The 27130-nt window shown below is 37.2% G+C and overlaps 2 protein-coding genes across 2 annotated transcripts; both read right to left on the minus strand.

The window, feature by feature from the left end:
• Nucleotides 1-7408: 7408 nt before the first annotated feature.
• On the minus strand, nt 7409-9516 carry LOC140862189 (uncharacterized). Its single transcript, XM_073265193.1, has 4 exons — nt 9000-9516; nt 8382-8621; nt 7565-7904; nt 7409-7490 (listed from the first exon to the last, which is right to left on the minus strand). The coding sequence occupies exons 1-4, from the start codon at nt 9514-9516 to the stop codon at nt 7409-7411; spliced, it is 1179 nt and encodes a 392-aa protein (XP_073121294.1).
• Nucleotides 9517-9603: 87 nt separating this feature from the next.
• LOC140862190 (uncharacterized) lies at nt 9604-11756 on the minus strand. Its single transcript, XM_073265194.1, has 4 exons — nt 11415-11756; nt 11054-11303; nt 9815-10472; nt 9604-9664 (listed from the first exon to the last, which is right to left on the minus strand). Exons 1-4 carry the CDS (start codon nt 11754-11756, stop codon nt 9604-9606), a joined length of 1311 nt encoding a protein of 436 aa, XP_073121295.1.
• Nucleotides 11757-27130: the final 15374 nt, after the last annotated feature.

Below are 27130 nucleotides of genomic sequence, written 5' to 3' on the forward strand. Positions count from 1 at the left end.
TGGACCACAAACATCTGTATGGATCAAATCCAACAGATTCTGACTACGCTCAGGTTTCCCCTTAAAAGGAGATTTAGTCATTTTTCCTTTTAGGCAGGATTCACAAGTAGGTAGAGAGTTAATATCAGACATATCAAACATGCCCTCTCCCACTAGCTTGTTCATCCTCCTTGAGGAAATATGACCTAGTCTAGCGTGCCAAAGGTTTGCCGGTTTTGACTATCGATTTTCCTTTTGTTTGTTGTCGCCGGTTTGTCAATACAATTCACTGGAACGTCTTTTAGTTTTAAATTGTATAGATCGTTTTCAAGTTGTCCATTTCCAATTAAACATTCATTCTTGTAAATATTGCAAATCCCATTCACAAAATTACAAGAATAACCATCTCTATCAAGCATAGAAATAGAAATAATGTTTTTAATTAAATCTGGCACAAATAAAACATCTCTCAACAATAATTTAAAACCATTCTGCAAAATCAAACAAACATCTCCAATGGCCGTAGCTTCAACTCTGGAACCATTCCCGAGCCTCAGCTGGGTCTCACCCATTCTAAGCCTGCGACTTCTTGTCATCACCTGCAAATCATTGCAAATGTGAGATCCACATCCGGTATCCAATACCCAAGAAGTTGTATTAAGTGACATGTTTATTTCGATATAGAACATACCCTTTGCAGTTCCCAACTGCTCAAGATACTCCTTGCAGTTGCGCTTCCAATGACCCGGCTTCTTGCAGTAATGGCAAACATCCTTGGATTTTCCATTGTTTGAAGCCTTTGTCTTTTGCTTCTTCTCGGGTTCCACTTTCTTGGGTGGGGCAGAACGTTTCTTGCCCTTCATACTTGGCCCCTTCTTAGCAGAAGATGAGGAGCCCACCAAGAAAGCTGGCTTATCCTTCTTAAGTGTGGATTCATATGTAACGAGCATATTGACCATCTCTTCAAGGGTGGCCTCTATTTTGTTCATATTAAAATTTATCACGAATCCATCAAATGAAGAAGGAAGAGATAGAAGCAGCAAGTCCACATTGAGTTCATGCTCCAACACCAAATCAAGGGTCGCTAACTTCTGTATGAGCCAAATCACTCGTACCCCATGATCACGGACCGAAGTCCCTTCACGCATGCGGCACGTCATCAACTCCTTAACAGTAGAGAACCTTTCAGCCCTCGACTGAGCCCCAAAAAGTTCCTTGAGTTGCGCGTGAATGTCAGCAGCATTCACCGTGTCCTCAAATCGCCTCTGGAGTTCATCAGACATCGAGGCTTGCATATAGCATTTGGTCTTGATGTCATGGTCCCACCATGCATCAAGTTTGGCCAATTCCTCCGGACTAACATCAGCTGGTGCTTCCTTCGGAGGTGCTTTCTCTAACACATAGAGCATTTTGTCCGAAGTTAAGACAATCTTCAACTTCCGGAACCATTCCGTATAGTTGGCGCCAGTCAGCTTGTTTTGTTCGAGGATCGAGAATAAAGGATTTCGCGAATTCATTGTATGAAATACTGAAAAGGAAAACAGACATATATCAATGATTGTTTAACAATTTACTAAGACATAAAATAGGCGAATTTAATTTTATGAATCTCACTCCCACTATTTTAACGATTTCACCACCCTCTAGTGAAAACGGGAAACTTTTTCCTTAGTGAGAACATGGAGTCCAATTGACAAACTTATGGTCCCGAATAATATCAGCCAACCATAATTCTCAAAAGGTAGAGCCCAATTGCTTCCAAAGCAACCCCCATGTATTTACCTCATGTCCAATAAGGGCCCAATAATATGACGCCGTTTAAAGTGACATGTCAAGATGACCCATCAATATTAAGTTGTGATGGACGGTCGCCATGTGGATCCCCCAATAATATGAGCCGATCCCATGGGAGTTCCACCCAACTTACAACATTTGTCGATCCAATGTACAGCTTTCCGACGGACGGGCCCCCCCAATAATATGAGCCGGACCGTATCCGCGGGTAGCATCACATACATTGACCGTTGATGGAAGGTAGGAACATTTAAACAATATTTAAATTTCCTTTATTTATCTTGATATAAATTTTAAATCATATTTAAAATGAGGGATTTTATTTATAAAAATATTTGTCTCATCATATTTAATTTATTGCATGCATTGCCGGATTCACGCAATTTATGTCTAAACATGCATACAATCATAATATCACATATTATATAGGATGATCGATTCCATTTCTAATTGACCCGTGGTTGCCAATCACGGGTCTTAGTCCAATCCTAGGTAATATGCAGTATGCAAATGCAATCCTATTACATATGCTTCCAATTTACATTTCTTCAGTCTTCATTGTCTGCTGGGCCCACCATCTTCAAATCTTGATCTCCCACTAAATCTAATGTATTTACAATAAATAACAATGACAAGTAGGGGATACATTTTTAGGGGGTGGGAACGGGCTATAAACCAAGCCCACTTTTATTACATATGACATTCATATCGGGCCATAAACCAGGCCCATTAATAAAACCAACAACAATAAAGACAAAATGTAAATTCCTAACATACACCTACAAAATTGGTCATGGCAATCGATCATCCTTATCCAATAACATTTAATTCAAAATTAATTTATTGGATAACATGCTGTGGCAATTCAAATTTAAACAAGATAAAATCATATTTTATATATAAAATCTCATTTCACATATAAAATCATATTTTATCTCTATATCAAATAAAATCATATTTTATCTATAAAATCCAATTTTACAAATAAAATCATATTTTACTTAATATATCATAAGATCATATCTTATCATCAATTGTACCAAAATAATTGATTTCAAAATTCAATTTACGGATAAAATATTAAAATTTTCCAAAAATTCAAATTTATCCAAAATCAATTTTAAAATTTACGGACTCGAACAATTCGATCCGAAATCTCGTGAACCAATCAAAAACAATTTTTGACCGGACCAAAAATAAAATTTTAAATATTAAAATTAATAAAAATATAATTTTTCCCGCGGGCCGCCCGGGACACTCCCGGGCCGGCCCGCACCCGGGGCGCGGGCCGGGGGCAGCCCGGCTGCCCCCTTAGGGCAGCGCCTGGCGCCGCCCCTGGGCGGCGCCGTGCGCTGCCCTGGGCGGCGCCGTGCGCCGCCTTGGGCGGCGCCGTGCGCCGCCCGGGGCAGCAACAATTGCTGCCCCACCGGGCAGCGATCCAATCGCTGCCCGGGTTTTGCCCCGAAAAATTTTTTTTTTTTTATTTAAAAATATTTATTTTGTTTCAAAAACCGAGACTCAAAAATTTTGTACAATTGATTAATTTAATCGTTTGATCTGAGCAACCTGGCTCTGATACCACTGTTGGAAAAACTGGCGGTCAGATCAATCACGATTGATACCCGGTGCAGCGGAAGTTTAAAAATTTTTATCATGGAACAATTCCATGGTGTGGGTATCAACCATTCAACGATTAAATTATTGTGTGTGTAAAATTTAAATAACAATTAAATAAATTTTACCTCAAATCTCGCAACGAGATTAATGGACACCAACAGAACAATTCTGCTCTTGTTGTCTCTCCCTGGAACCGATGAACGCCTTCAATCAGGTCCACGAACAGAGGTTTAATCCCTCTGATAGATTGCACTAGAAAATCTATCAGAAGTTTTCTGCGAAGAGAATACACGAATTTGATTCGTTATTCCTTACTGCGATTCAAAATCACAGACCGGAATTTTCTCGGGCAGAGGGAGGGAGAGGCGGCCGAAAACGTTTTGAGAGGGGCTAGGGTTTCGAAAATCCTGTCTCAAAAATTATGACCTGTTGTGTGTAATTTCTGTACTGAAATAACTTATTTATAATGCAGGCCACTAACACCTTAGGGCCCATTAGTCATAAGCTGTGGCCCGACAAGCAAAGCCCGCTCGTTCAGAAATTAATATAAAATTCATCGTGACTCCGATTGATGAACTGATTTCACCAATGTGCACAGAAACCATTTCTGCACATTTTAAAGTCAAAATAAATTTTCCTGAATCCGAATTCAGTGGTTTCCAAAAAATGTCCATCCCTATGTCATTTTAGGAAATCCTACTCCCTTACTCTTATTTAAGAAGTCCAACTCCTTAGTTCATTAAATTTAACTCTTTAAATTTAACTATCTCAACGGGGATTAAAACTCCATTACACTGTGTGACCCTCAATGGTTCAGGGATACAGCTAGCCGTGGGCTCACAACTCCTTGTGACTCGGAACAACACTTTCCGACTTGCCCAACGAATCATGGTAAAGCGCCTAGCAACATCGCCCCATGATTCCCTAGGTATCACTGATAGTGCCTACAAGAACCAGTAGATTTTGGTTAGCGTACAGTACGGTCCCTTCATCCATATATCCCGATCGAATCAACAACCATTGGTATATCGAGAGTCGCTCAAGATTCGATAACTATGCAATACATCTTGAAGATCAAATTAGTGACATCGCATGTGCTACTAAGAAACCATTTCTTAAATCACATCAATTACTCTGGCCAGAGATTTATCACACTAATATCTCCTCAGATCGCATAGGATATCCACACTCGCAAGTATGTGGTGAATCCTTGACAACAATGCATTGACTCCTATATGTGTCGTAACTGTACCCAATCTCGACACCTGATGACCCCCATAGAGTCGGTAAACGAGTCAAAGCACAGCACTAGCATATAGAGTCTCCATGATGTTTCAAGTCGTAAGGACTAATGGTGTACAACCAAAACCGCGGACTTAATCCACTCGATAAATGATAACCACTTGGAAAGTCCGGATAGGGTAGTTCGATTATTCATCCTATGAATATCCATTTGCATGCTTCGAACATCTCCATGTTCCCTACCAATGAAACGTGGTACTCCGCATCGCAAATGCTAGTCTCAAACTCGAGCGATCCTTATCCTTATTATCGGACGGCTCAATCGACTAGGAACGGTTTTAGAACATACAGTGACTATAAGATGTATTTCATGATAGACATCTCCATGTTCTACCACATCTTACATACACTATAGTATATTCAAGGTCTTTATCAAAACAACAATAGTATATCACAATATAACAATATGAAGTAATATAAAGTCATTGCCATAAAAGTGTAAATAATATTAAACAAAAGATTGTTTATACAAAGAGTCATCAAAGCCCATAGCCACACAGTTGGCTCACTGGGCACCCACTCTTACATCAACCCCACACATACACGTCATTTCTATAGTCACAATCAGTTCACCTCATTCGAAAAGTAATTTTCTTTCTTTATTGGTTATAGGACTTAGCATGCACAAGTGAAAGAAATGAACTCAAAGAAAATATATTTACTCAATTTACATGCAAGAGACTCGATGGTGAATGACTGGAATGGTGATTTAGGGAAGTACCAACGGTGGGAACTAAACCATGATTCAAGTACTTAGGATAACTCGAGCGATTCACCTCTAAAATTTATAACTCCCTACGTTCTAAACCAAAATGGGTTCCGCTTGAAATCGTATCTTCCACCCACATACAACTAAACATAGGAGTGATCCCCACTAAATTAATCCCATTACAACCATTCTATAAAATCCTAATTCTGGACAGCACCCTCTAGCTTCAATTAAAATTCTTCTCACCTTCATTCAAAGGCCTAGAAACTTGATCAAATCTTAATTGAATTACTTCCCGCTTTCTCCAACAAGTTCTCAACACCTAATACTAAATCCTACCCGAAACCTCAACCAATCAAAGCCAGAGTTTAACCCATGAATCAAGACCAGCACTCGGACAGCCCCTTGTATATTCCAAAATTCTGCTCAAACCCATCCTTAGCACCTAATCGAAGACTTACCAAGTTTCAAGGCTCTAAACTAGAACTAAGATCAACACCTAGGTTCTCTCAACCTCCTAGGCCTCTCCTATAAACATGCCTAAACTAGGCTTCCAAGGCAGCCTCCCCCAACCCCAAGAAATCGAGCCCAACCAACTCCCAAGCAAGGTGCCTCAATTCCAATCTTCAAGCTAATCAATGAGCCAGCCTAAGCGCTAACACGTGACCTTCGTATCAACTGTGGTAGCTTCTAAGACACCAATCCAGTCAATCCATCATCAACACCACAGCAAGAAATCGAAACATGCTAACTCAGAAATCCAAAAATTCAAAAATTTGCCAGCATGACCCCCATTGCATTTTAAAAGCATTAAAATCATACATGCTTCACATATGAACTTATTAAATCTCCGGATGATCAAAATTCCCAGAAAACACTACCATAGCCGTGAAGAAATAATGAGCAAGGCACGCATAATATTATATCTTCAAAGAAATGGGGAGGGCAGCAGATAATAACAAATACAGCGCACAATAATCGTAAAAATGAGTGCAAGAATGAATCCACAATCTTGCCTAGACTAAACCAAGCAAAAATCGAAAGACCCGAGCAGAAAAGATGGAGCCATGCGTGAGAGAGGCAAGGAGGAATGGAGGGAAATTACTGATTCCCGAGCTCAAGCCATCAATCTAGCTCGCTCATGAATGTGTTTTTGTTGGGGGAAAGGTTGTAAAATCGATCGCCTCTTGTGAAGATTTGCGAGTCCGAGAGTCGCTCAAGAACAGGGGAGTGTGAGTGAGTCGGGCGGTGTGTGTGTGTGTTCTAGGTGTTTGTGTGTGTGTGTGTGTAAATTTATGCCCAAGTGATAAAGTAGGTAACCCTAGAAAAATTAGAGTATTATGAAATTTAGGGAAAAATAAAATGCTAAACAAGTAAAGAAAATTAGGACTATAATTGAAATTGCACTAAATAAATAATAAAAAGAAAGTGTGATCTTAGAATCCTAATTTAAAATATAAAATTTGATTTTACTAGTCCGGAAATGAAAATACTAATTTTCGAAAAAGTTTAAAAATAGTAAATTCTAATGCACGGAAGAAATATTACATTTAGCCAATTAATCACAGAAAATTAAAATAGTTAAAATTATAAATATTAAAAGAAAATGGGTTTAGGCATGAAACTCAAAGTATGAAAATTCTAGGCGTCACAGTTTCTCCCTCCCTAATACAGAATTTCGTCCTCGAAATTCGAGACTCACCAAAAAGTTCCGGATAGCGATCTCGGATATCTGCTTCTGCTTCCCAAGTGTCCTCTTCATCCGAATGGTTCTGCCATCTCACCTTGATCATTGGAATCGACTTGTTACGGAGTCTTCTCTCCTGTCTATCCAAAATCCGGATGGGTCTCTCCTCATAAGTCATGTGAGGAGATATCTGTAGTGGTTCCGTACTGAGCACATGGGATGGGTTTGAGATGTACTTCCTTAGCATCGACACATGGAAGACATTATGGACCCCATCAAGGTTAGGCGGCAAGGCTACTCTATAAGCCAGTGTCCCTACCCTATCCAATATCTCGAAGGGTCCTATGAACCTCGGTGCCAGTTTCCCCTTCTTCCCAAACCTCATAACTCCCTTCAACGGTGCTACACGGATGAACACATGATCACCCACCGAAAACTCCAAGTCTCTTCTCCGGTGGTCGGCATAACTCTTCTACCGACTCTGTGCAGTCCTCATCCTGTCACGGATCTTGGCTACAACTTTGGCAGTCTGCTGAATAATCTCAGGTCCCAACTCGGACTTCTCCCCAATCTCGGTCCACAACACCGGAGATCTACACGGTCTTCCATAGAGTGCCTCGTAAGGCGCCATACCAATGGTGGCTTGAAAGCTATTGTTATAGGCAAATTCCACCAAAGGCAGTCTCGACTCCCAAATGCCTTGAAAGTCAATGGCACAAGCTCTCAAAAGGTCCTCTAGTATCTGAATCACCCTCTCGGACTGTCCATCCGTCTGCGGGTGAAAGGCAGTGCTAAACAAGAGCTTCGTCCCCAAAGCTGTGTGAAGGATCTTCCAAAAAGTCGAAGTAAACCGCGGATCTCTATCAGACACTATGGAAACAGGGATACCGTGTAGTCTGACTATCTCCCGGATATACAACTCCGCATACTGCGTCATCGTGAAGGTCGTCCTCACAGGAAAGAATTGTGCCGACTTCGTGAGTCGGTCTACTATGACCCAAATAGCATTCGAATTCCTCACCGTCCTCGGAAAACCAACAACAAAGTCCATAGTAATGTTCTCCCATTTCCACTCCGGAATAGGGAGTGGCCTAAGTAATCCTGCAGGTCTCTGATGCTCAGCCTTGACCTGCTGGCATGTTAGGCATTCTGACACAAATCGGGCGATGTCACTCTTCATGCCCGGCCACCAATACAATCGCTGAAGATCCCGATACATCTTCGTACTTCCTGGGTGGATAGAGTACGGTGATGCGTGTGTCTCTGCCATGATAGTAGCTCGCAGAGAGTCACCTTCGGGAACCCAAAATCGATCTCTAAAATTCACAATCTCATCTACTACAGAATACAAACCACTATCTTTCTCCTCAGCTTTCTGTCTCCACTTCCTCAGTTGCTCATCATCTGCTTGAGCAATTCTGATACGGTCGAACAATGTAGTCTGTACTGACAAGGCTGACAATCTAGGAGCCCTACCCTCAGCATAGAACTCCAATCCGAACCTCTGAATCTCATCTTGCAATGGTCTAGACACTGTCAAAGAGGCAAACACTGCTGTCTTTCTACTTAATGCATCAGCAACGACATTAGCCTTACCCGGATGGTAACTAATGTCGCAGTCATAGTCTTTCACCAACTCTAACCATCTTCTTTGTCTCATGTTCAACTCCTTCTGAATGAAGAAGTATTTGAGGCTCTTATGGTCAGTGAATATCTTACACTTCTCTCCGTAGAGATAGTGTCTCCAAATCTTGAGAGCGAACACTACTGCCGCTAACTCCAGATCATGTGTAGGGTAATTCTTCTCATGCTCCTTCAACTGCCTAGAAGCATAAGCAATAACCCTATCATGCTGCATAAGAACTGCTCCCAATCCCAGCTTGGAAGCATCGGTGTAAACCACGAAATCACCTTGCCCCGATGGCATAGCCAATACTGGTGCTGTCGTAAGAGCTTCTTTCAATACATCAAAGCTCTTTTGACACTCGGAACTCCAAACATACCTAGCATTCTTCTTGGTCAACGCTGTCAAGGGCACCGCAATCGATGAAAATCCCTCGATAAACTTCCTGTAATAACCAGCCAATCCGAGAAAACTGCGAATCTCCGACGCGTTTCGAGGTACTGACCACTCCTTCACTGCTTGAACTTTGGAGGGGTCTACCTCAACACCTCCCTCGGATATGACATGGCCCAAAAATGCTACTCTCTCCAACCAAAACTCGCATTTGTCGAACTTAGCAAACAGCTTCCGTTCCCGGAGTACCTCTAGAACAGTCCTCAAATGCTGAGAATGCTCTTCTCTATCCTTGGAATATATAAGGATATCGTTTATGAAGACGATGACAAATTGGTCCAAGAACGGCTGGAATACGTGGTTCATAAGATCCATGAAGACCGCTGGTGCGTTCATCAACCCAAACGGCATCACAAGGAACTCGTAGTGACCATAACGAGTCCTAAAAGCTGTCTTGAACACATCCGATTCTTTCACCCTTAGCTGATGATAACCGGATCAAAGGTCAATCTTCGAAAATACAGAGGCCCCTTGCAACTGATCAAAGAGGTCCTCAATCCTGGGAAGTGGGTATTTGTTCTTCACTGTCACCCCATTCAATTCTCGATAGTCTATGCACAGCCTTAAGCTTCCGTCCTTATTCTTCACAAAAAGGACCGGTGCACCCCATGGAGAGAAACTAGGGCGTATGAAACCCTTATCAAGCAACTCTTGAATCTGCTCTTTTAACTCCCTCATTTCCATAGGAGCCAATCTATAAGGTGCCTTAGAAATTGGCACAGTACCGGGTACTAATTCGATAGAGAACTCCACTTCTCTATCAGGCGGTATGCCTGCAACATCATCTGGAAAAACGTCCTCAAAATCCCTGACAATGTCCACATCTGAAATATCTGGACGTGGTGGCAACTCTGTCAAAGATATACTGGCTAAGAATGCCTCACATCCTTCATGCACCATCTGCTTAGCTTGCATAAAGGATATGAACTGTGTCCTCCTCGAACCCCTAGTAGCCTCAAACTGAAACGGCTCTACTCCCTCTGGTCTGACCAATACTGACCTCAGCTGAAAGTCAATTACCACTGCATTCTTCGTCATCCAATCCATCCCGAGGATCAAATCGAACTCAGGCATGGGCAATACAATCAAATCTGCAACCACTGGTTGCCCTTGCAACAGAAGCTCAAGATTCCTCACCATTCTCCTAGTGGACAGTTCTTCCCCTGATGGGATGGTCACTATGAATCCACCAATCAGATCCTCGCATTCAATGCTCCGCTTGCGAGTAAAAGCCTCCGATATGAAAGAATGGGTAGCCCCAGAGTCTAACAAGGCTCTAGTGGCCACACCGGATATTAAAATTCTGCCTGCATTAGAAACGATTACAACCACGGAAAGATTGAAAACAATTAAGGCATGTACTACTCAGGTTCATTCTACACCAACAAATTCCATAAACAGAATTATTCATCTCGACTTGCCCAATTAACCCTAATCATGCAATCTAAAACAAGTTCTCATCTCAAAAGAAAAGCTCAAACTCGAGCATTGCAACCAGGAATCAGTTAAATCACCCTTAATTAAATGCTCTAAATATTACCTGTGATGAGCGTGGTATCAGGATCGGCCTCCTCAGCCTACATCACATAGACTCTCCCCTGAGTCGGCATCCCACGCCAAGGACAATCTGAGATCACGTGTCCCGGCTTCTTGCATCGATAACAAACTCCTGCACCTGCCAGACACTGTCCATGATGGGCACGATGGCACTTCGAGCAAACAGGCTTCTCCCCAGTCTTGGGAGGAGCGGGTCTCGGTGCATGCTGACCCTGGGGTCGCTGAACATGGTGCCCCTGGGTCCTATGGGCCAGATGCCCCTGAGGTCTGAAGTGACCCTGCTGACGAGGCGGCCCAGTGAATGGCCTCTTCCCGTGCTGCTACTGTGAACCATGAGATGGGAACGGCCTCTTGCTCTGCGCCTCAGCACTGATGTCCCTCAGCGTCTGCTCAGACCTCAAAGCTCGTCTGAGCGCCGAAGCATAGTCAGCTGGCTCCGCCATGAGTACATCTCGTCGGATAGTGGGTCGTAGCCCCACAATGAAGTGCTGGAGCTTCTCTGCCTTGTCGTCTCCAATCAAAGGCACAAAGTGGCAACCACGCTCAAATTTCACCACAAACTCAGCCACCGATAAGTCTCCCTGTCGCAGACTCAAAAACTCCGTCTTCAAACGGGCTCTCACATCAGCAGTGAAATACTTCTCAAAGAAGAGCCTCCTAAACTCAGTCCAAAGCATGGTAGCGGTGTCTACTGTCTTCTCAACTCCCTCCCACCAGAGGGCAGCATCATCCTGGAGATGAAAGACAGCACAATGGACTCGATCTGGGTCTCCCAACTTCATATAGCGGAAGATCACCTCAAAAGAACGGATCCATCCCTCTGCTACCAGTGGATCAGTGGTGCCAGCAAAGTTTTTCGGATTCATCTTCCTGAACTGCTCATACACAGTCCCAAGTCCAGGCCTCGGAGCGTCCACATGTCGCTCTAGGATACGGGCTAAGCACGCTAGCACCTGTGTCCCTACATCCGCATGTGGTGGAGGTGGCGGAGGAGGAGGCGGACGAAGCGGAGGACGTCCACGTCGAGCGGCCATCTGTACGCAAGTTCAAATTCCCACAATCAAGTTTCATGCCTTAGAAAAAGATTTTTCTTTAAATCTGAACAAGCTCGAGAATTAAAAGGATAAACGGAAGTGAACTTAAACAGATAGAAATAATTGCACTTAAATCTTACAGACTTTGAGGCGAGATCCCTTGAGTTTCGGCTACCGGTAGTAGGCACAGCCCAAACCAAGACCGTGCTCTGATACCAACTGAAACGACTAGCTACTAATACCAAATAATTTGAAAATAATAATACGCGAATTTTCTAAATAATTAAAATTTTCTAAAAAAAAAATTCGGCATGGCTTGTCTATTTCTAGAACAACCAACAACACAGACAACAATTCAAAATATCATAAATAACGATTCCCAACATTCAACCAGTATCATAAATCAGTGACAAAACCAAGAGTGCCACACCGGGCAACCAGAAAGTAAAAGTGAAACCAAGCATAAATCCTAAGCAGGGAAACACATCCTGCTACCCAATAAACGAAGAAGTACGAAATGTATAATTATTTCAGACTCTAGGACTCAAAGGACACAACGGAAATATAAATGGAGCCACGGTCACAGGCCTGCGCCTTCGGGAACCTCGCCCATGGGATCCTGCCCCTCAGCCCACAGAAACTCATCCTCACCTGAAAGGAAGAAAGAAGCGGAGTGAGTTTAAAAGACCCAGCAAGACTATGGGTGGGGGGGGGGGGAGGGGAATAACTAGTACTATATAGGTACAAGCACACCCAGCAGTTAAAATAGTGCATAATAAAATAACAGTTAGTGCCCGTGAAATTAAAAGTAATGAACATGTAAAAGATGCGAGTACATGAATATGACAAGTGCAAGGCTAAGTCAAATAACTCAATAAATTGCATATCATGGTTCTGAAAATAATCATATAAATAGTGAACTTAGATCCTTGAGTTGTGACCCTGTGGTTTCGATCATGATCATGGCTGCAGTGCACTATGCCGCAAGGAAGTCAGGATAACACCTAACTCGATCTTGCCCTGTATTTGGTAAGGTAGGTCAAGATGCCTCTCAACCCCACACATACACGTCATTTCTATATTTGGTAAGGTAGGTCAAGATGCCTCTCAACCCCACACATACACGTCATTTCTATATTTGGTAAGGTAGGTCAAGATGCCTCTCAACCCCACACATACACGTCATTTCTATATTTGGTAAGGTAGGTCAAGATGCCTCTCAACCCCACACATACACGTCATTTCTATAGTCACAATCAGTTCACCTCGTTCGAAAAGTAATTTTCTTTCATTATTGGTTATAGGACTTAGCATGCACAAGTGAAAGAAATGAACTCAAAGAAAATATATTTACTCAATTTACATGCAAGAGACTCGATGGTGAATGACTGGAATGGTGATTTAGGGAAGTACCAACGGTGGGAACTAAACCATGATTAAAGTACTTAGGATAACTCGAGCGATTCACCTCTAAAATTTATAACTCCCTACTTTCTAAACCAAAATGGGTTCCGCTTGAAATCATATCTTCCACCCACATACAACTAAACATAGGAGTGATCCCCACTGAATTAATCCCATTACAACCATTCTATAAAATCCTAATTCTGGACAGCACCCTCTAGCTTCAATTAAAATTCTTCTCACCTTCATTCAAAGGCCTAGAAACTTGATCAAATCTTAATTGAATTACTTCCCGCTTTCGCCAACAAGTTCTCAACACCTAATACTAAATCCTACCCGAAACCTCAACCAATCAAAGCCAGAGTTTAACCCATGAATCAAGACCAGCACTCGGACAGCCCCCTGTATATTCCAAAATTCTGCTCAAACCCATCCTTAGCACCTAATCGAAGACTTACCAAGTTTCAAGGCTCTAAACTAGAACTAAGATCAACACCTAGGTTCTCTCAACCTCCTAGGCCTCTCCTATAAACATGCCTAAACTAGGCTTCCAAGGCAGCCTCCCCCAACCCCAAGAAATCGAGCCCAACCAACTCCCAAGCAAGGTGCCTCAATTCCAATCTTCAAGCTAATCAATGAGCCAGCCTAAGCGCTAACACGTGACCTTCGTATCAACCGTGGTAGCTTCTAAGACACCAATCCAGTCAATCCATCATCAACACCACAGCAAGAAATCGAAACATGCTAACTCAGAAATCCAGAAATTCAAAAATTTTCCAGCATGACCCCCATTGCATTTTAAAAGAATTAAAATCATACATGCTTCACATATGAACTTATTAAATCTCCGGATGATCAAAATTCCCAGAAAACACTACCATAGTCGTGAAGAAATAATGAGCAGGGCACGCATAATCTTATATCTTCAAAGAAATGGGGAGGGCAGTAGATAATAACAAATACAGCGCACAATAATCGTAAAAATGAGTGCAAGAACGAATCCACAATCTTGCCTAGACTAAACCAAGCAAAAATCGAAAGACCCGAGCAGAAAAGATGGAGCCGTGCGTGAGAGAGGCAAGGAGGAATGGAGGGAAATTACTGATTCCCGAGCTCAAGCCATCAATCTAGCTCGCTCAGGAATGTGTTTTTGTTGGGGGAAAGGTTGTAAAATCGATCGCCTCTTGTGAAGATTTGCGAGTCCGAGAGTCGCTCAAGAACAGGGGAGTGTGAGTGAGTCGGGCGGTGTGTGTGTGTGTTCTAGGTGTTTGTGTGTGTGTGTGTGTAAATTTATGCCCAAGTGATAAAGTAGGTAACCCTAGAAAAATTAGAGTATTATGAAATTTAGGGAAAATAAAATGCTAAACAAGTAAAGAAAATTAGGACTATAATTGAAATTGCACTAAATAAATAATAAAAAGAAAGTGTGAGCTTAGAATCCTAATTTAAAATATAAAATTTGATTTTACTAGTCCGGAAATGAAAATACTAATTTTCGAAAAAGTTTAAAAATAGTAAATTCTAATGCACGGAAGAAATATTACATTTAGCCAATTAATCACAGAAAATTAAAATAGTTAAAATTATAAATATTAAAAGAAAATGGGTTTAGGCATGAAACTCAAAGTATGAAAATTCTAGGCGTCACAATTATTCTTTGCATTTACCTAATTGTGAGTGTTTTTGATTCAATATCTTATATTTGATCCTATGCTATCCTTGAAAAGTCCTCATGATCTATGAATGTTTGAATTGAATTTGGAGAATGGTGTTTTGAACGAGTTGCGGAGATTGTGAGTTTATGCGGTTATTATTTTGTGATTGGCTAAAACTTTCAAGTGTTAGTAGGTGTGACATGATTGGATTTGATATTTTTGAAATCATTGATGAGGCCATTGTTCCATATTATTTCTTGGCTATTTTTGTTGGTTGTTGGGTAGTAGTAGTTTTTGAAGTAATTTGTTTTTTTTAATAGTTTTGCTCGGGACTAGAAAAAATCTAAGTTTGGGGGTATTTGATAAGTGTATTTTATACACTTAATTTATATATGATTTTAATTGTTAAATATTTGTTTCGAGCAGATTTATGTGGGTGTTTTGTTGTTTTTGTGAGTGTAGAAAATTATTGATTTTATGTGGAAATGAGAGGAAAAAGGAGAAAAGAAGAATAAAAGAAAGGAAAAAGAAAAGAAGAGAAAATTGAAGAAAATAAATGAACGTTCAGAGAAAAGAAAAGGAAGTTTTGGGCTTTTCTTTATTGGGCCTTGAAGAAAGTTTAGCGCTTCTCAACCGCACTCATTCAAGTGCAATCGCGCTTGTTCCTGGGAAATTTTGAGGATTGAGATTTCGAGTTGAAGGCGCGCCCGCGCCTTCTCTTGAGCGCTCGCTCCGTTGCTGTTTTGGAAATTTTATTAAATCGGGCAATTAATTCTTGGGCTTGATTTTGTGGGCTTTTGCTGAGCAATATAAAAAGGAATTTTTATCAGAGGAGAAGGGAGAGAGCCGCCACACACACATTAGAATATCAGAAGGTTTGATCGAGTGATTTGCTGAGGATTTTTTCTGGAGCTTAACTGAAGAACGAAGACGGAGTTTGATCGACCGGACACGGCATCGACGACAGATTTGTTTCTTTTATCTTTATTTATTTAATTCTAAACATGTTTGGATTTATGATTTATTGTTTTCAGAATTTTATTATGAACTAATTTTTATAGTCTAGAGGTCGGATAGAACCTGATGTAGACACTTTCATGAATTTTTGATTTTATTGAATTGAATTTCTTTTAGATTAATTGTTTTTTTCCAGAATTGATTGTCTTTTCAATTATCTGATCAATAATTGATTTTTTTTATTTATTTGAAATCATTGCTCGGGAGAGGGGATTTTGAATAGGACATTAGAAACTACACTGTTAATTACTTATACAGCTCGGGAGAGTGTATGATTTTAACAGAGCTTTTAAAAAAGAACATTGGTTTGTGATAGATCACTACGATAAATTCTTAATAGGGATATTGGAATTTAGTTGTAGTTGATAAACATTATTTGTTGCTCGGGAGAGGAAAATAATAAACGTTAGTGTTCTTGGTTATTAATTGATTGGAATTCATGAAGATTAATTAATTAGGATTGACTGTTGTTGAAACCAGGTGAAATCTATACCTCTAGACCATTTTTCTCTGATTGATTTTTAATCTGAAAGTTGTGTGCGTGCTTTTAAATCTCTTAATTATTTTATTTTTATTGCAAAATTCTCAAAGTTTGATTTTCTAGATAAAGTTTGGACTATTCTAATTACAAGTACTAAATATTTTCATTTTACTCTCTGAGGGATCGATATCTGATTTAATCACTATATTAAAACTTGACACTCGTACGCTTGCAAGGAATTTTCACAACATTGACCAAGTCGGTCGTGCCATAATACAAAACCTTTCTTGTCAACAAACTTATTGTTTGTGACCGTATTTGCTTCAATTGATTTTATTATTGTGTAATACATCCCAGAGGGAAGTGCACGTAATCTTTCTTTTATCTGCTTCTGACCAGATATAATGGATGTAATGCAAATATATTCAACATTATTTGCATTCAATGTTTCAATATGATGTCAATTTCGACGGATATCTTTAAAGCTAAGCAAATTTCTATAGGATTTGCTTGTATAGAGTGCATTTTCAATATACAGGCTTGTCTCATTTGGTAAAATGACTTTTGCCTTCCCATTACCTTCAATAATTTTTGATGCACCCGAGATTGTTATAACATTATTTTCAGCCAATGTTAATTTCAAAAAATACCTTTTGTTTTGAAGGATGGTGTGTGTTGTACCACTATCAGCTAGACATTCATCGTGATATTTCTTCTAAAAATAAATGCATAATTTAGATAAGTTATATCTCAAAAATAATTACATCCAAGACATATATAATTTATGCAACAAAATAATATAACTTATATCATTATTTTATGAAGGATGTGAATATCTAAAAGATTAAATAATGATCTACCCAAAAAAATAATAAGTTAAATTTATCTAAGGTATAGATCATGATTTTTGCAAATAAAATATAAATAAACATGGTATCATGTAGAATATGGAAATATGGGGGAAAATCCCGGTTCAGTCCTAAATGTTTGGACACATTCCCAGTTCAGTCCTAAATGTTTCAATGTTCCCGGTTTGGTCCCAAATGTTTTCCAAAAATTTCCGGTTCAGTTCTAAATGTTTTTATGTTCCCGGTTTGTTCCCAAATTTTTTAAAAAGTTTCCAGTTCAGTCCTAAATGTTTTACGTTCAAGATTTCGTCCTATATATTTTCCAAAAATTCTCAATTTGGTCCTTCCATCTACAAACAAAGCGTAATAAAAAAAAACTTATAAACAAAAGACAAAATTAAATAAAATAAAAGCTAATAATAATAATAATAATAATAATAATAATAATAAATTTTAAATGAAAATATAATATAAATTATACAAAATAAAATTATAGAATAAAAAAATAATTGAACCGTGCAATCTTATAGTTAAAAACATTATCAATCACAAACAAATACACAAATGTTTTAGCAAATAACTAGTATTACTTATTTCACAAAATATTTGAAAATTTCAAAAAAAAAAATCAAGAGAAGTATATTTATGCTTAACAATTGAGAAAATATAATGAATTATTTGACCACCGTTGAAGTAGTGATATGAAATTAAGTTTTATTTAATAGTAATTTTTTCTCAAATACTAATTTTTTAAATTATAAAAAGAGTTTTAAAAAGATATATATCTTTTTCCAACCTCCAATTTTTTTTTTTAAATGTGCAACCATCATGAAGAGAATATAACAAAATTAATAAAAATGTGAAATAACATCATTAAATTTTAATTCCTGAAGTTTTGTTTATTTTATTTAAGTTTTTATTTTTTAGCATCATGAATTTAATATTTTTATTTTGAACATTGTGTAAAATTGATTTAAATTTGGATAAAAACTCTAATAAATTGGTATTTTATTTACATCTTGTTTAATGTTAAATATATAATAAATAATATAAAACTCAATCATAAATTATATAACACTATGCAGTGTTAGTTTTAACACACAAGTAGATGAAATGATCAAACCGGGAACTTTTGAGAAATATTTGGCATGAAATAGGCAATGTAAAAATATTTAGGACTGAACCGGGAACTTTTGGAAAACATTTAGGACCACACCGGGAACGTATAAACATTTAGGACTGAACCGGGAACTTTTGAGAAACATTTAGGACCAAACCGGGAACGTCCAAACATTTAGGACTAAACCGAAAATGTGTCCAAACATTTAGGACTGAACCGGGATTTTGCCCCATGGAAATATATATAAACTTGTCATGTTGCTATAGTTATTAATCAATCAAATATAATTAGCAACTTGTTAAATCAAAAAAATTAAGAATGCAAATAATAAGCAAACATGTCAAGATATGATGAGGAAATTTAAATCAAACAAGAATTTATAATTCATATTGAATTAATATTATTCAAGAATATTGACAATTATTGAATCTTTAATCAAAATTCTGCAGGAATATTGATATATGTTAGATCTCGAATCAATATTATTTGTTAATATTGATAAATATTATATATATCTTATATCACTATCGTTGGCAATCTGATATCAAAATTCTTCTAGAATTTTGGCGAATCTCGGAAGATTTGATTCTTCATACATATTGACAAATTTTATATCTTGGATCAATATTCCATCAAGAAATATTGATAGTTCTACGAAAATATGGATAAATCTTAAATTTTGAATCAATATTCTTCAGGAATATAAACAATCTCTTATTTAAATATTAAATCATAAGTTTTGCTATTTTGTTAAAATCAAATCAATATTCTTCCGAAATATTGTTGAATATTAATATATCATTCTACCAAATCAATATTCTTCAGAAATATTGTCAGATCTTAAATTATCTATCAATATTGATAATTTTTATATCTTGTATCAATATTTTTCAGGAATCTTGATAAATATTGTATCCGTAGATCTATCAAATATCAATATAAAACCATGTTGTGTTTCATCAAGAACATCAACACAAAATCAAACGTTGTGCTTCTTCAGGAGCATCAATGATTAACTAGAAGTATACACATAAAAGTAAAATTTATGCGATTTCGAGGAGCATCAATATAAGATCGAAATATTGTGCTTCTTCGAGAGCATTCATATATACAAAGATAATAATAATATTTTTTTTTCCTACCTTGAAGAGCACTCGTGCTGATAACGTGTTATAAATTTAGTGGAGAAAGGGGATGAAGAGAATCAAAGACTAGAGAAATACAATAGAGAAAAGATGAGTGAAATTAATTAATTCTCATTTCAACTATACATCTCTATTTATAGGGTAGAAGGAATGTTTCACAAAAGGAATTATACAATCAAATCAATCACCTAAATATCATCTATATATAACATATGTGTTATTATTATTATTATGATTATTATTATTATTATTAAATAATAAATTAATAATATGATAAAATTATTCTATTTAATTTAATTTAACTTATATATTAATATGAATAATTTTTAAAATATTTTTTAATACAATAATATTTTTTAAAATAATAAAAATAATTAATTATTATAATAATATAATAATTATTATTTTATTAATATTAGTTATAAAAATAATAATAAATAATATAATACATTTTTTTATTATTATAATAATAAATAAATAAATATTTTTTAATTAATATTTTATAAATAATAATAATAGATAAATAAATAAATCATAATACTAATCAGGATTTATACGTGAAAATAATTATTATACATAATAGTAAAATAATTATGTAATAATTTGTTGTTTTATATATAATATTAATTATTGTTGTTGTTGTTGTTGTTGTTGTTGTTGTTGTTGTTGTTGTTGTTGTTGTTGTTGTTATTATTATTATTATTATTATTATATATGGTTAGATTGTTAGAAATAAACTAAATAAAGAAAATAATATTTTACAAAAATAAAAAGGGGGAGTGGGAATGGCCATTCCATCCATTTTTGAATGGAATGGCTATTCCCATGAACATGAAAATAGTCATTCCCATCCCAAGGATCATACCAAACATAGGTATGAGGAATGAGATGGGAATGCCCATAATTGATGGATTATTTGTACCTTGGTAATGGAATATTTTATGTTATCCTACTTCTAATGACTTTTTAAATACTCAAACCGACAGTTGAAATATTTGACCAAGATCTCTTTATTTTTAAAATTCACTCTAGTACTATAATTATATAATGTTTGGGGGAGTTTTTAGGAAGATTTTCTCAACTTTTATTTCACAAAATTTTGAAAAAAAAAAGTTGAAAAGTACTTCCTAAAAACTCTCTAAACATTACCATAATATGTGCAAAACAACTGAATAAGAACAGCCTAGTTAAAAAAAAAAAAAAAAGAAGAGAGAAAGAAATAAAGAAAGAAAGAAAGAAAGAAAGAAAACCATTTTGGGGCTTTGAAACTTGGGTTTTAAAAGAATAAGAACCGCCCCCTTTTGGCCATGGGTTTTTTTAAAAAAATTATTTGGACCACATAGGTTGAAATAAACTTAGCCCGATTCTGAAAATTGGGCCACCCATAATTTTTATATATACTAGCTACAGTGGTAGCGTGTGCAACTAATAAAATGTGATATTATCAATTGTAGAAAAAAATTAGATAGATGATAAAAAATCAAAGAAATTCACTATAATGAAGCATAAAAATTTGACTGAGATATGGAAGAGAAAAAAGAAAAACAGTAGCAACACACCCTTGCATTGGAGAAGAAACTTCCTATCTTTGCTTGATATTTTGGCTTTCAGAATTGGACGATTGAATTCTTTTCTACTTTGTGGAAAAAAGTTGTTATGGAGACATGAGAAGGTGGGAGAGAGAATGAAATAGGGAGATGAAGGTAAAACGTGAGAAAAGAGTTAAAATGAGGGTAAAATGGGAAAAAAACATGGTGTCCTCTTGTCATACCAAATGCGGTTATTATATACCTCTCAAGTATTATAATATAGTATAGATATAGTATAGATAGGCACCGTTCTTTTCACCGTATTACTAATATATGTATAAGTCATCTCATCATATCTCACGTTCTTCTCATCATATTATTTTTCCATATATTAACTATTTATTTTACATCAATTAAATCATTAATTATTTATCTCACATCAATCAAATCATTGGATTCAAATTACTATATTACCCTTTATAAATAATATAAATTTTATTTTATTTATTATAGATAGTATAGATGTATAGAAGTATAGATAGTATAGATATATATATATATATAGAGAGAGAGAGAGAGAGAGGAACAGAGCATGAGCGGTGACCGATGATAATCCAAAGGAAAGCTGAAACAAGGACGATATATGGCGGCGGCGGGAGATTCAGGAATTTTGAATCAGAATCAATGTTGTCTCGTAACGTCGATGATCTCCTCGTCGAAATTCTACTACGTTTATCCTCTAAATCGCTGATGCGATTCAAATCTATCAGCAAAAGTTGGTGTGCTCTCATAATCAGCAAATATTTTTGTTTACTTTGGCAACATTGAGTTGAGTCGAATCCAAGCATCGCTTTTCCAATCAATAGGTTTGGATGATCGTAAAAAGTTTGAGATTAACTTTCTGATACAAGAGAAAGAAGATTCATATTTGGTTTTGGGATGCAGTAGTACTAGTACTAATGATGTGGTTTTGTACAGAATCCAAGACCACAAGTCGTGGAAGCTTTGAGAATGGGAGTTGTAAGGGAATGAGGGTTGCACATAAACAGTTTAAGGTGTTGTTACAAGGTGTTGACAACACCTACAATAACACCTTGAGTAATTTGCAGCGGAATATAATTTAAGCGTGAATAAAATAAATAAGCAACCAAATAAATAGACTCAATTGAATTAAGCAAGAGTATATAATACTCTTGCAACGCCTCAGGGCAAAACTTCACTAGAAAATAATTCAAAGAGTTTTACAAACCCTAAAACTAGTGAACATTGTAAAACTCAATTTATCAAAACATATGAGAAAATAAAGAGTAAAAGTTCTTCTAAAAATTCTATATGAAATAGAATAAAGAAAACGAAGTAAGGAGAAAAACTCTTGATGTCAAAACTTGTAGAGACGAAAACACTCTTTGATCTTTAATCTTCGAGTGCTCTCCAATTCTTCAAGGCAACAAGTAAGAACACGACCTCCACTAAGCTTCAGAATATCTTCCTCTACATACGTATCTGAAGCTCATAAATCTCTCACCTTATGTATCGGTCGATCTCTCCAATATATGGACTAAAATCTTTCCTTGTAGATGTTTCCTTGTAGACATAGGATTCTTTAGATTTGTTCATATCAAATCTACACAATCTGAAAACAATATATTAGATAATATATTATAATGAGCTTATCAAAATCTCAAATCAAGTTATTCAAGGAAATAAATAATTTCATGTCCAAGAAAGGCAAAAGATGTTTAAATAAAATCTTTTCAAAATAGGATGATTTTAAGGAATAAAATATTCCTTTCAATCTCCCCCTTTTTGCCTTTCTGGACAAAACATATTTAATTCACAAACAAATCAAATAAGCTCCCCCTTAATCAAAACTCCCCCTAAATAGATTCTCCCCCTAAATAGGAGCAGAGGTGTTGTCCATGTTGGCAACATCTAGCGACGAAACTTCAAATCAAAAAACATAAGTGCAAGGAGAAACAGAAACAAGAATTCATATTAGAGTTAACATCACAAAAGAACAGTTTTGATTAGGATCAGAGAAAAAAACACATAAAACAAAAAACCTAAGAAAAAATTTAAACTATACTAGCAAAACCAAAATAACCAAACTAAAATTGATTGCTCTCAGATGAGCCATCAACTTCTTCTCCTGTTTCACATCCTTCTCCCCCTTTTTGTTCAGAAGGGCTGGCTCCACTTAATAGGGACTCATAGTGAGCCTTCATTCCTTCGTAATAGGCGAGATCAGCCTTCGCTTGAGTAATCTTTTGCTCAGCATGCAGCAGTTGAGCTTGAAGAAATGTAGGATCCATTTCTTGAGCAGCAGTTGAGCTTGAAGAAATGTAGGATCCATTTCTTAAGAACTCTCGCACTAATTCTCTGCAGTAAGGACCAGCAGTAGTAACTGTAGAAAGTATGTTCCTTACCTAAAAAAATTTGATCATGTTCTGAGCTCCATAGCTCTCCACATCAATGTTGTGTTCCTCCAGGAACTCTCGATCAGCATATTTCTCCCAGCATTCAGCAATCTCCTTAGAATAAAAAGTAGATGAATAAGATGAGTTTACCCGGTATTCTTCACCCAAGGTGTTTTCAAGGTGTCGGCAACACCTTCCTCAGCACCTTCTTCTTCTTCATCAGAGTCATCAGAAACTGACTCTTCTTCCAATTCCTTCTCAGCATCTGAACCTTCACTCGAATCAGAGCTGGAACTGTCAGAAGGTTGAGGGCGGTTGTCAGCGTATTTCTGAAGCATTTCTTCATCAGGTTCATCCTCGGATTCATCAATAGGAGCTTCATAAGCAGGCTTCTTGCTTTTAGACTTCTTCATCTTAGCCATGAACTAGGCTATTGACATCTTCTCATCATCTGACATAACAGAAGGAGCAGCAGATGATGTCTCCTCAACAAGAATAGATGCAGATGCATCTTTCTCTTCAGTAGCAACAGGTGGAGTTTCTGATTCTGTGGATTCATCATCAGAAGATGAACTTCCCTTTGATTTTCCCTCAGATGCAAACGGAATGGGAATGGTTGGAACAGAGGGTTCCATGGCACTCCCCTTTCCCCTTTTTCGATGTACTAACTTAAAGTCTTCATCGGAGCATTCATCTCCAGAGGTAAATTCAGTGTCCACCAGAGATGGTCTTGATGGTTGACCCTTCCTACGGAATCTTTTCGAAGAAGTGTAATCTGGGTTGTAGCCAGCTTGTCTCTTTGATCTATGGGTTAAGGGTTTCGAAGGAAACACCTTATTCAGCACGCTCATATCTGGCAGATTCTCCACATCAATCTCATTGTCTGGCTCTCCTAGAGCGATGGACTCCAAGGGCACTGCTTCTTCTGCAACAGGAACAATAGCTTGCTCAATCACGGGGTGTGGTGATGTAGGTGCTGTAACACCTTCCACAGCATCTTCTGTATATCCCATCTCATAATGGATGTCGTGTGAATCATAACCCTTTCCTGCCATTGGTATATGAGAGAGTGAACACAAAAAAATTTAGGGCGATTGAAAAAAAATAGGGAGTACGGAGAATACAGTGGTGCGAGACGAAGCAAGGAAATAATATATTTCCATAAATAGATAAGAACACAAATAAATAACACATCAGAGCTTTTCCTATTCTAACTCAGATTCTTAGTAGGTCCCAACGGTAACAAAATCCCCAACGGTAATTATTCGGAAAACGGTAACAAATCCGATTTAATTAGGCAATAAATCTCTTTGATTTCCACCGATAATCTAGGCCCAAAAATTTCACCAAAATTTTCCAAATTTAACTCCTCATCAGATTATAACACCACTGAAACAAAATCCAATCTCATTCAAATTCAAAAAATTCAGTAGATAGGGCAAAAATCAAAACTTTTGTTTGATCAGAATTCATAACTTTTCGGCCAAAGATATTCACAAATAAAAATATGTGTGTCCTAATTATGTCTAAAAACAGAGTGTGACATAAAAATAAAAAGCAATTATATGCACAAATATATGTTGACAAGTGAGGTGTTATCCACGATGTTGGCAACATCTCCCAGCAACACTTCAGGATTCAAAAAAAATTTGATATCCAATTCATTATTATTGCACAAGTGGTAGCCTGCACACTAAAAAAACAATCTTCAAATGGATCTCTTTAGGTAGCTTTTTCCATTTGCTTCTGATTATCAATCAAATTTGATGATTGAACCAATTCAAGCTAAATCATACTTGTTCTTTTGTTATTCTGATTTTGCAAAGTCACTTTTCATTTGGGACAAGATCATGGAATACACGAACGTCCCTCCACTACTTCGTGACTTAGTCAGAACTCTTCTTCGATTAATCCATATTAAACTGTAAAATATTTTGCAAAGAATCCTGAGTGAAAACTAGTCATGGTTACAAAGTATCCAACACATCACAAAACAGAATGAATGCATGAATGCAATATGCCTAAGATCCTAAAAATGCACATGTATGAAAAGGTGTTGTCACAGGGTGTTGGAAACACTCCGGACAACATCTATATTATGACTATAATGCACACATACTGAGAGACTTCCTTAGACTGGAGAATCTCTCGAAATCCAAAGCTTTTGTGAATATATTAGCTAATTAGTTATTAGTTCCAACAAACTCAATTAAGATCATGTTTTCTCGACCAAATCTCGAATGAAGTGATGTCTAATGTCAATGTGTTTAGTTCGAGAGTGTTGTACTGGATTTTTGGATATATCAATGGCACTAGAATTATCACAGTACACAATAGGAGTATCACTCTTAACACCATAATCATTTAGCATTTGATTCATCCAAAGGAGTTGTGAGCAACAACTATCAACAGCAACATATACTCAGACTCGGCAGTAGACAGTGAGACATAGTTTTGTTTCTTACTATACCATGACACTAAGTTATTCCCCAAGTAAAAACATCCTCCCGAAGTGTTCTTTCTCTCATCTAAATCCCCAGCCCAATCAGCATCACTAAACCCTACCAAATTTGAATTGGTTTCTTTAGTGTATCATAAATCCAAATTCAAAGTACCTGCCACATATTTCAGTATACGTTTCACGGCCTTTAGGTGAGTAATTTTTGGGTTAGACTGGTATCTAGCACACAAACAAACACTATACATGATGTCAGGTCTAGTAGCACTTAAATACAAAAGACTACCAATCATGCTTCTGTAGAGGGTGTTGTCAACACCTTCGGCAACATCCTCCCTAGACAATTTTTCATTAGACCCCATAGGTGTGCGCATGTGTTTAGTGTTGTCATTCAGAAACTTCTTGACAAGATTTTTAGCATACTTGCTTTGACACAAAAATATACAATCATGCATTTGTTTCACTTGTAAGCCTAAGAAATATGTTAACTCACCAACCATGCTCATCTCAAATGTAGAAGACATGCACTTCACAAAATCATCAACAATTTTATCATTTAAGGCACAAAAAATTATATCATCCACATAAATTTGGCAAATTAAGATATTACGTTGAGACTTTTGCACAAACAAAGTCTTCTCAACTTCACCTCTTTTGAAACCAATATTGAGCAAGTACTCAGTAAGTCTCCCATACCATGCACGAGGTGCTTGCTTCAATCCATATAATGCCTTTTTCAACTTATACACATAATCAAGATAATTTTGATCCTCAAACCCTTTAGGTTGTTTCACAAAGACTTCTTCATTTAGGATCTCATTCAAAAAGACACTTTTTACATCCATTTGGAAAAGTTTCATTCCCATATTACACGAAATAGCAAGCAAAAGTCGGACAGACTCAATGCGAGCTACAGGAGCAAAGGTTTCATCGAAATCCACCCCTTCAACCTGTGTATACCCTTGAGCTACCAACCTATCTTTATTTCTAATGATGTTTCCCGACTCATCAGTTTTAATCTTGAAAATCCATTTAGTTCCTATGACATTACCATGAGCAGGACACGGTACCAAGTACCAAACATCATTTCTAACAAATTGTTCTAACTCTTCATGCATAGCATTGACCCAAAATTCATCTTTTAAAGCCTCTTCAGCCTTTTTGGGTTCAATGTTTGACACGATACAAGAAAATCTTACCTGAGAATATGTAGAACTCATGCACAACAAACCTGCCATCTTTCGATAATTCATTTTCTCTTTCCTTCGAGTTTGCAAGTCTCCATGCACATCTCCAATGA

The sequence above is a fragment of the Henckelia pumila genome, chromosome 4, assembly GCF_033568475.1.
Source record: "Henckelia pumila isolate YLH828 chromosome 4, ASM3356847v2, whole genome shotgun sequence".
NCBI classification, from domain to species: domain Eukaryota; kingdom Viridiplantae; phylum Streptophyta; class Magnoliopsida; order Lamiales; family Gesneriaceae; genus Henckelia; species Henckelia pumila.

Coding starts and splice junctions, on each gene's coding strand:
- LOC140862189 (XM_073265193.1), bottom strand. CDS start 9,516: ATGCCGTTTGGGTTGATGAACGCACCAGCGGTCTTCATGGATCTTATG. Junction 8,622..8,999: donor GGCTATGCCATCGGGGCAAG/GTGATTTCGTGG, acceptor CCTCTTTGACAG/TGTCTAGACCATTGCAAGAT. Junction 7,905..8,381: donor TCGATTTTGGGTTCCCGAAG/GTGACTCTCTGC, acceptor TCCTTCACACAG/CTTTGGGGACGAAGCTCTTG.
- LOC140862190 (XM_073265194.1), bottom strand. CDS start 11,756: ATGGCCGCTCGACGTGGACGTCCTCCGCTTCGTCCGCCTCCTCCTCCG. Junction 11,304..11,414: donor GGGAGGGAGTTGAGAAGACA/GTAGACACCGCT, acceptor AGTCTGCGACAG/GGAGACTTATCGGTGGCTGA. Junction 9,665..9,814: donor TTAAAAGAGCAGATTCAAGA/GTTGCTTGATAA, acceptor CCCACTTCCCAG/GATTGAGGACCTCTTTGATC.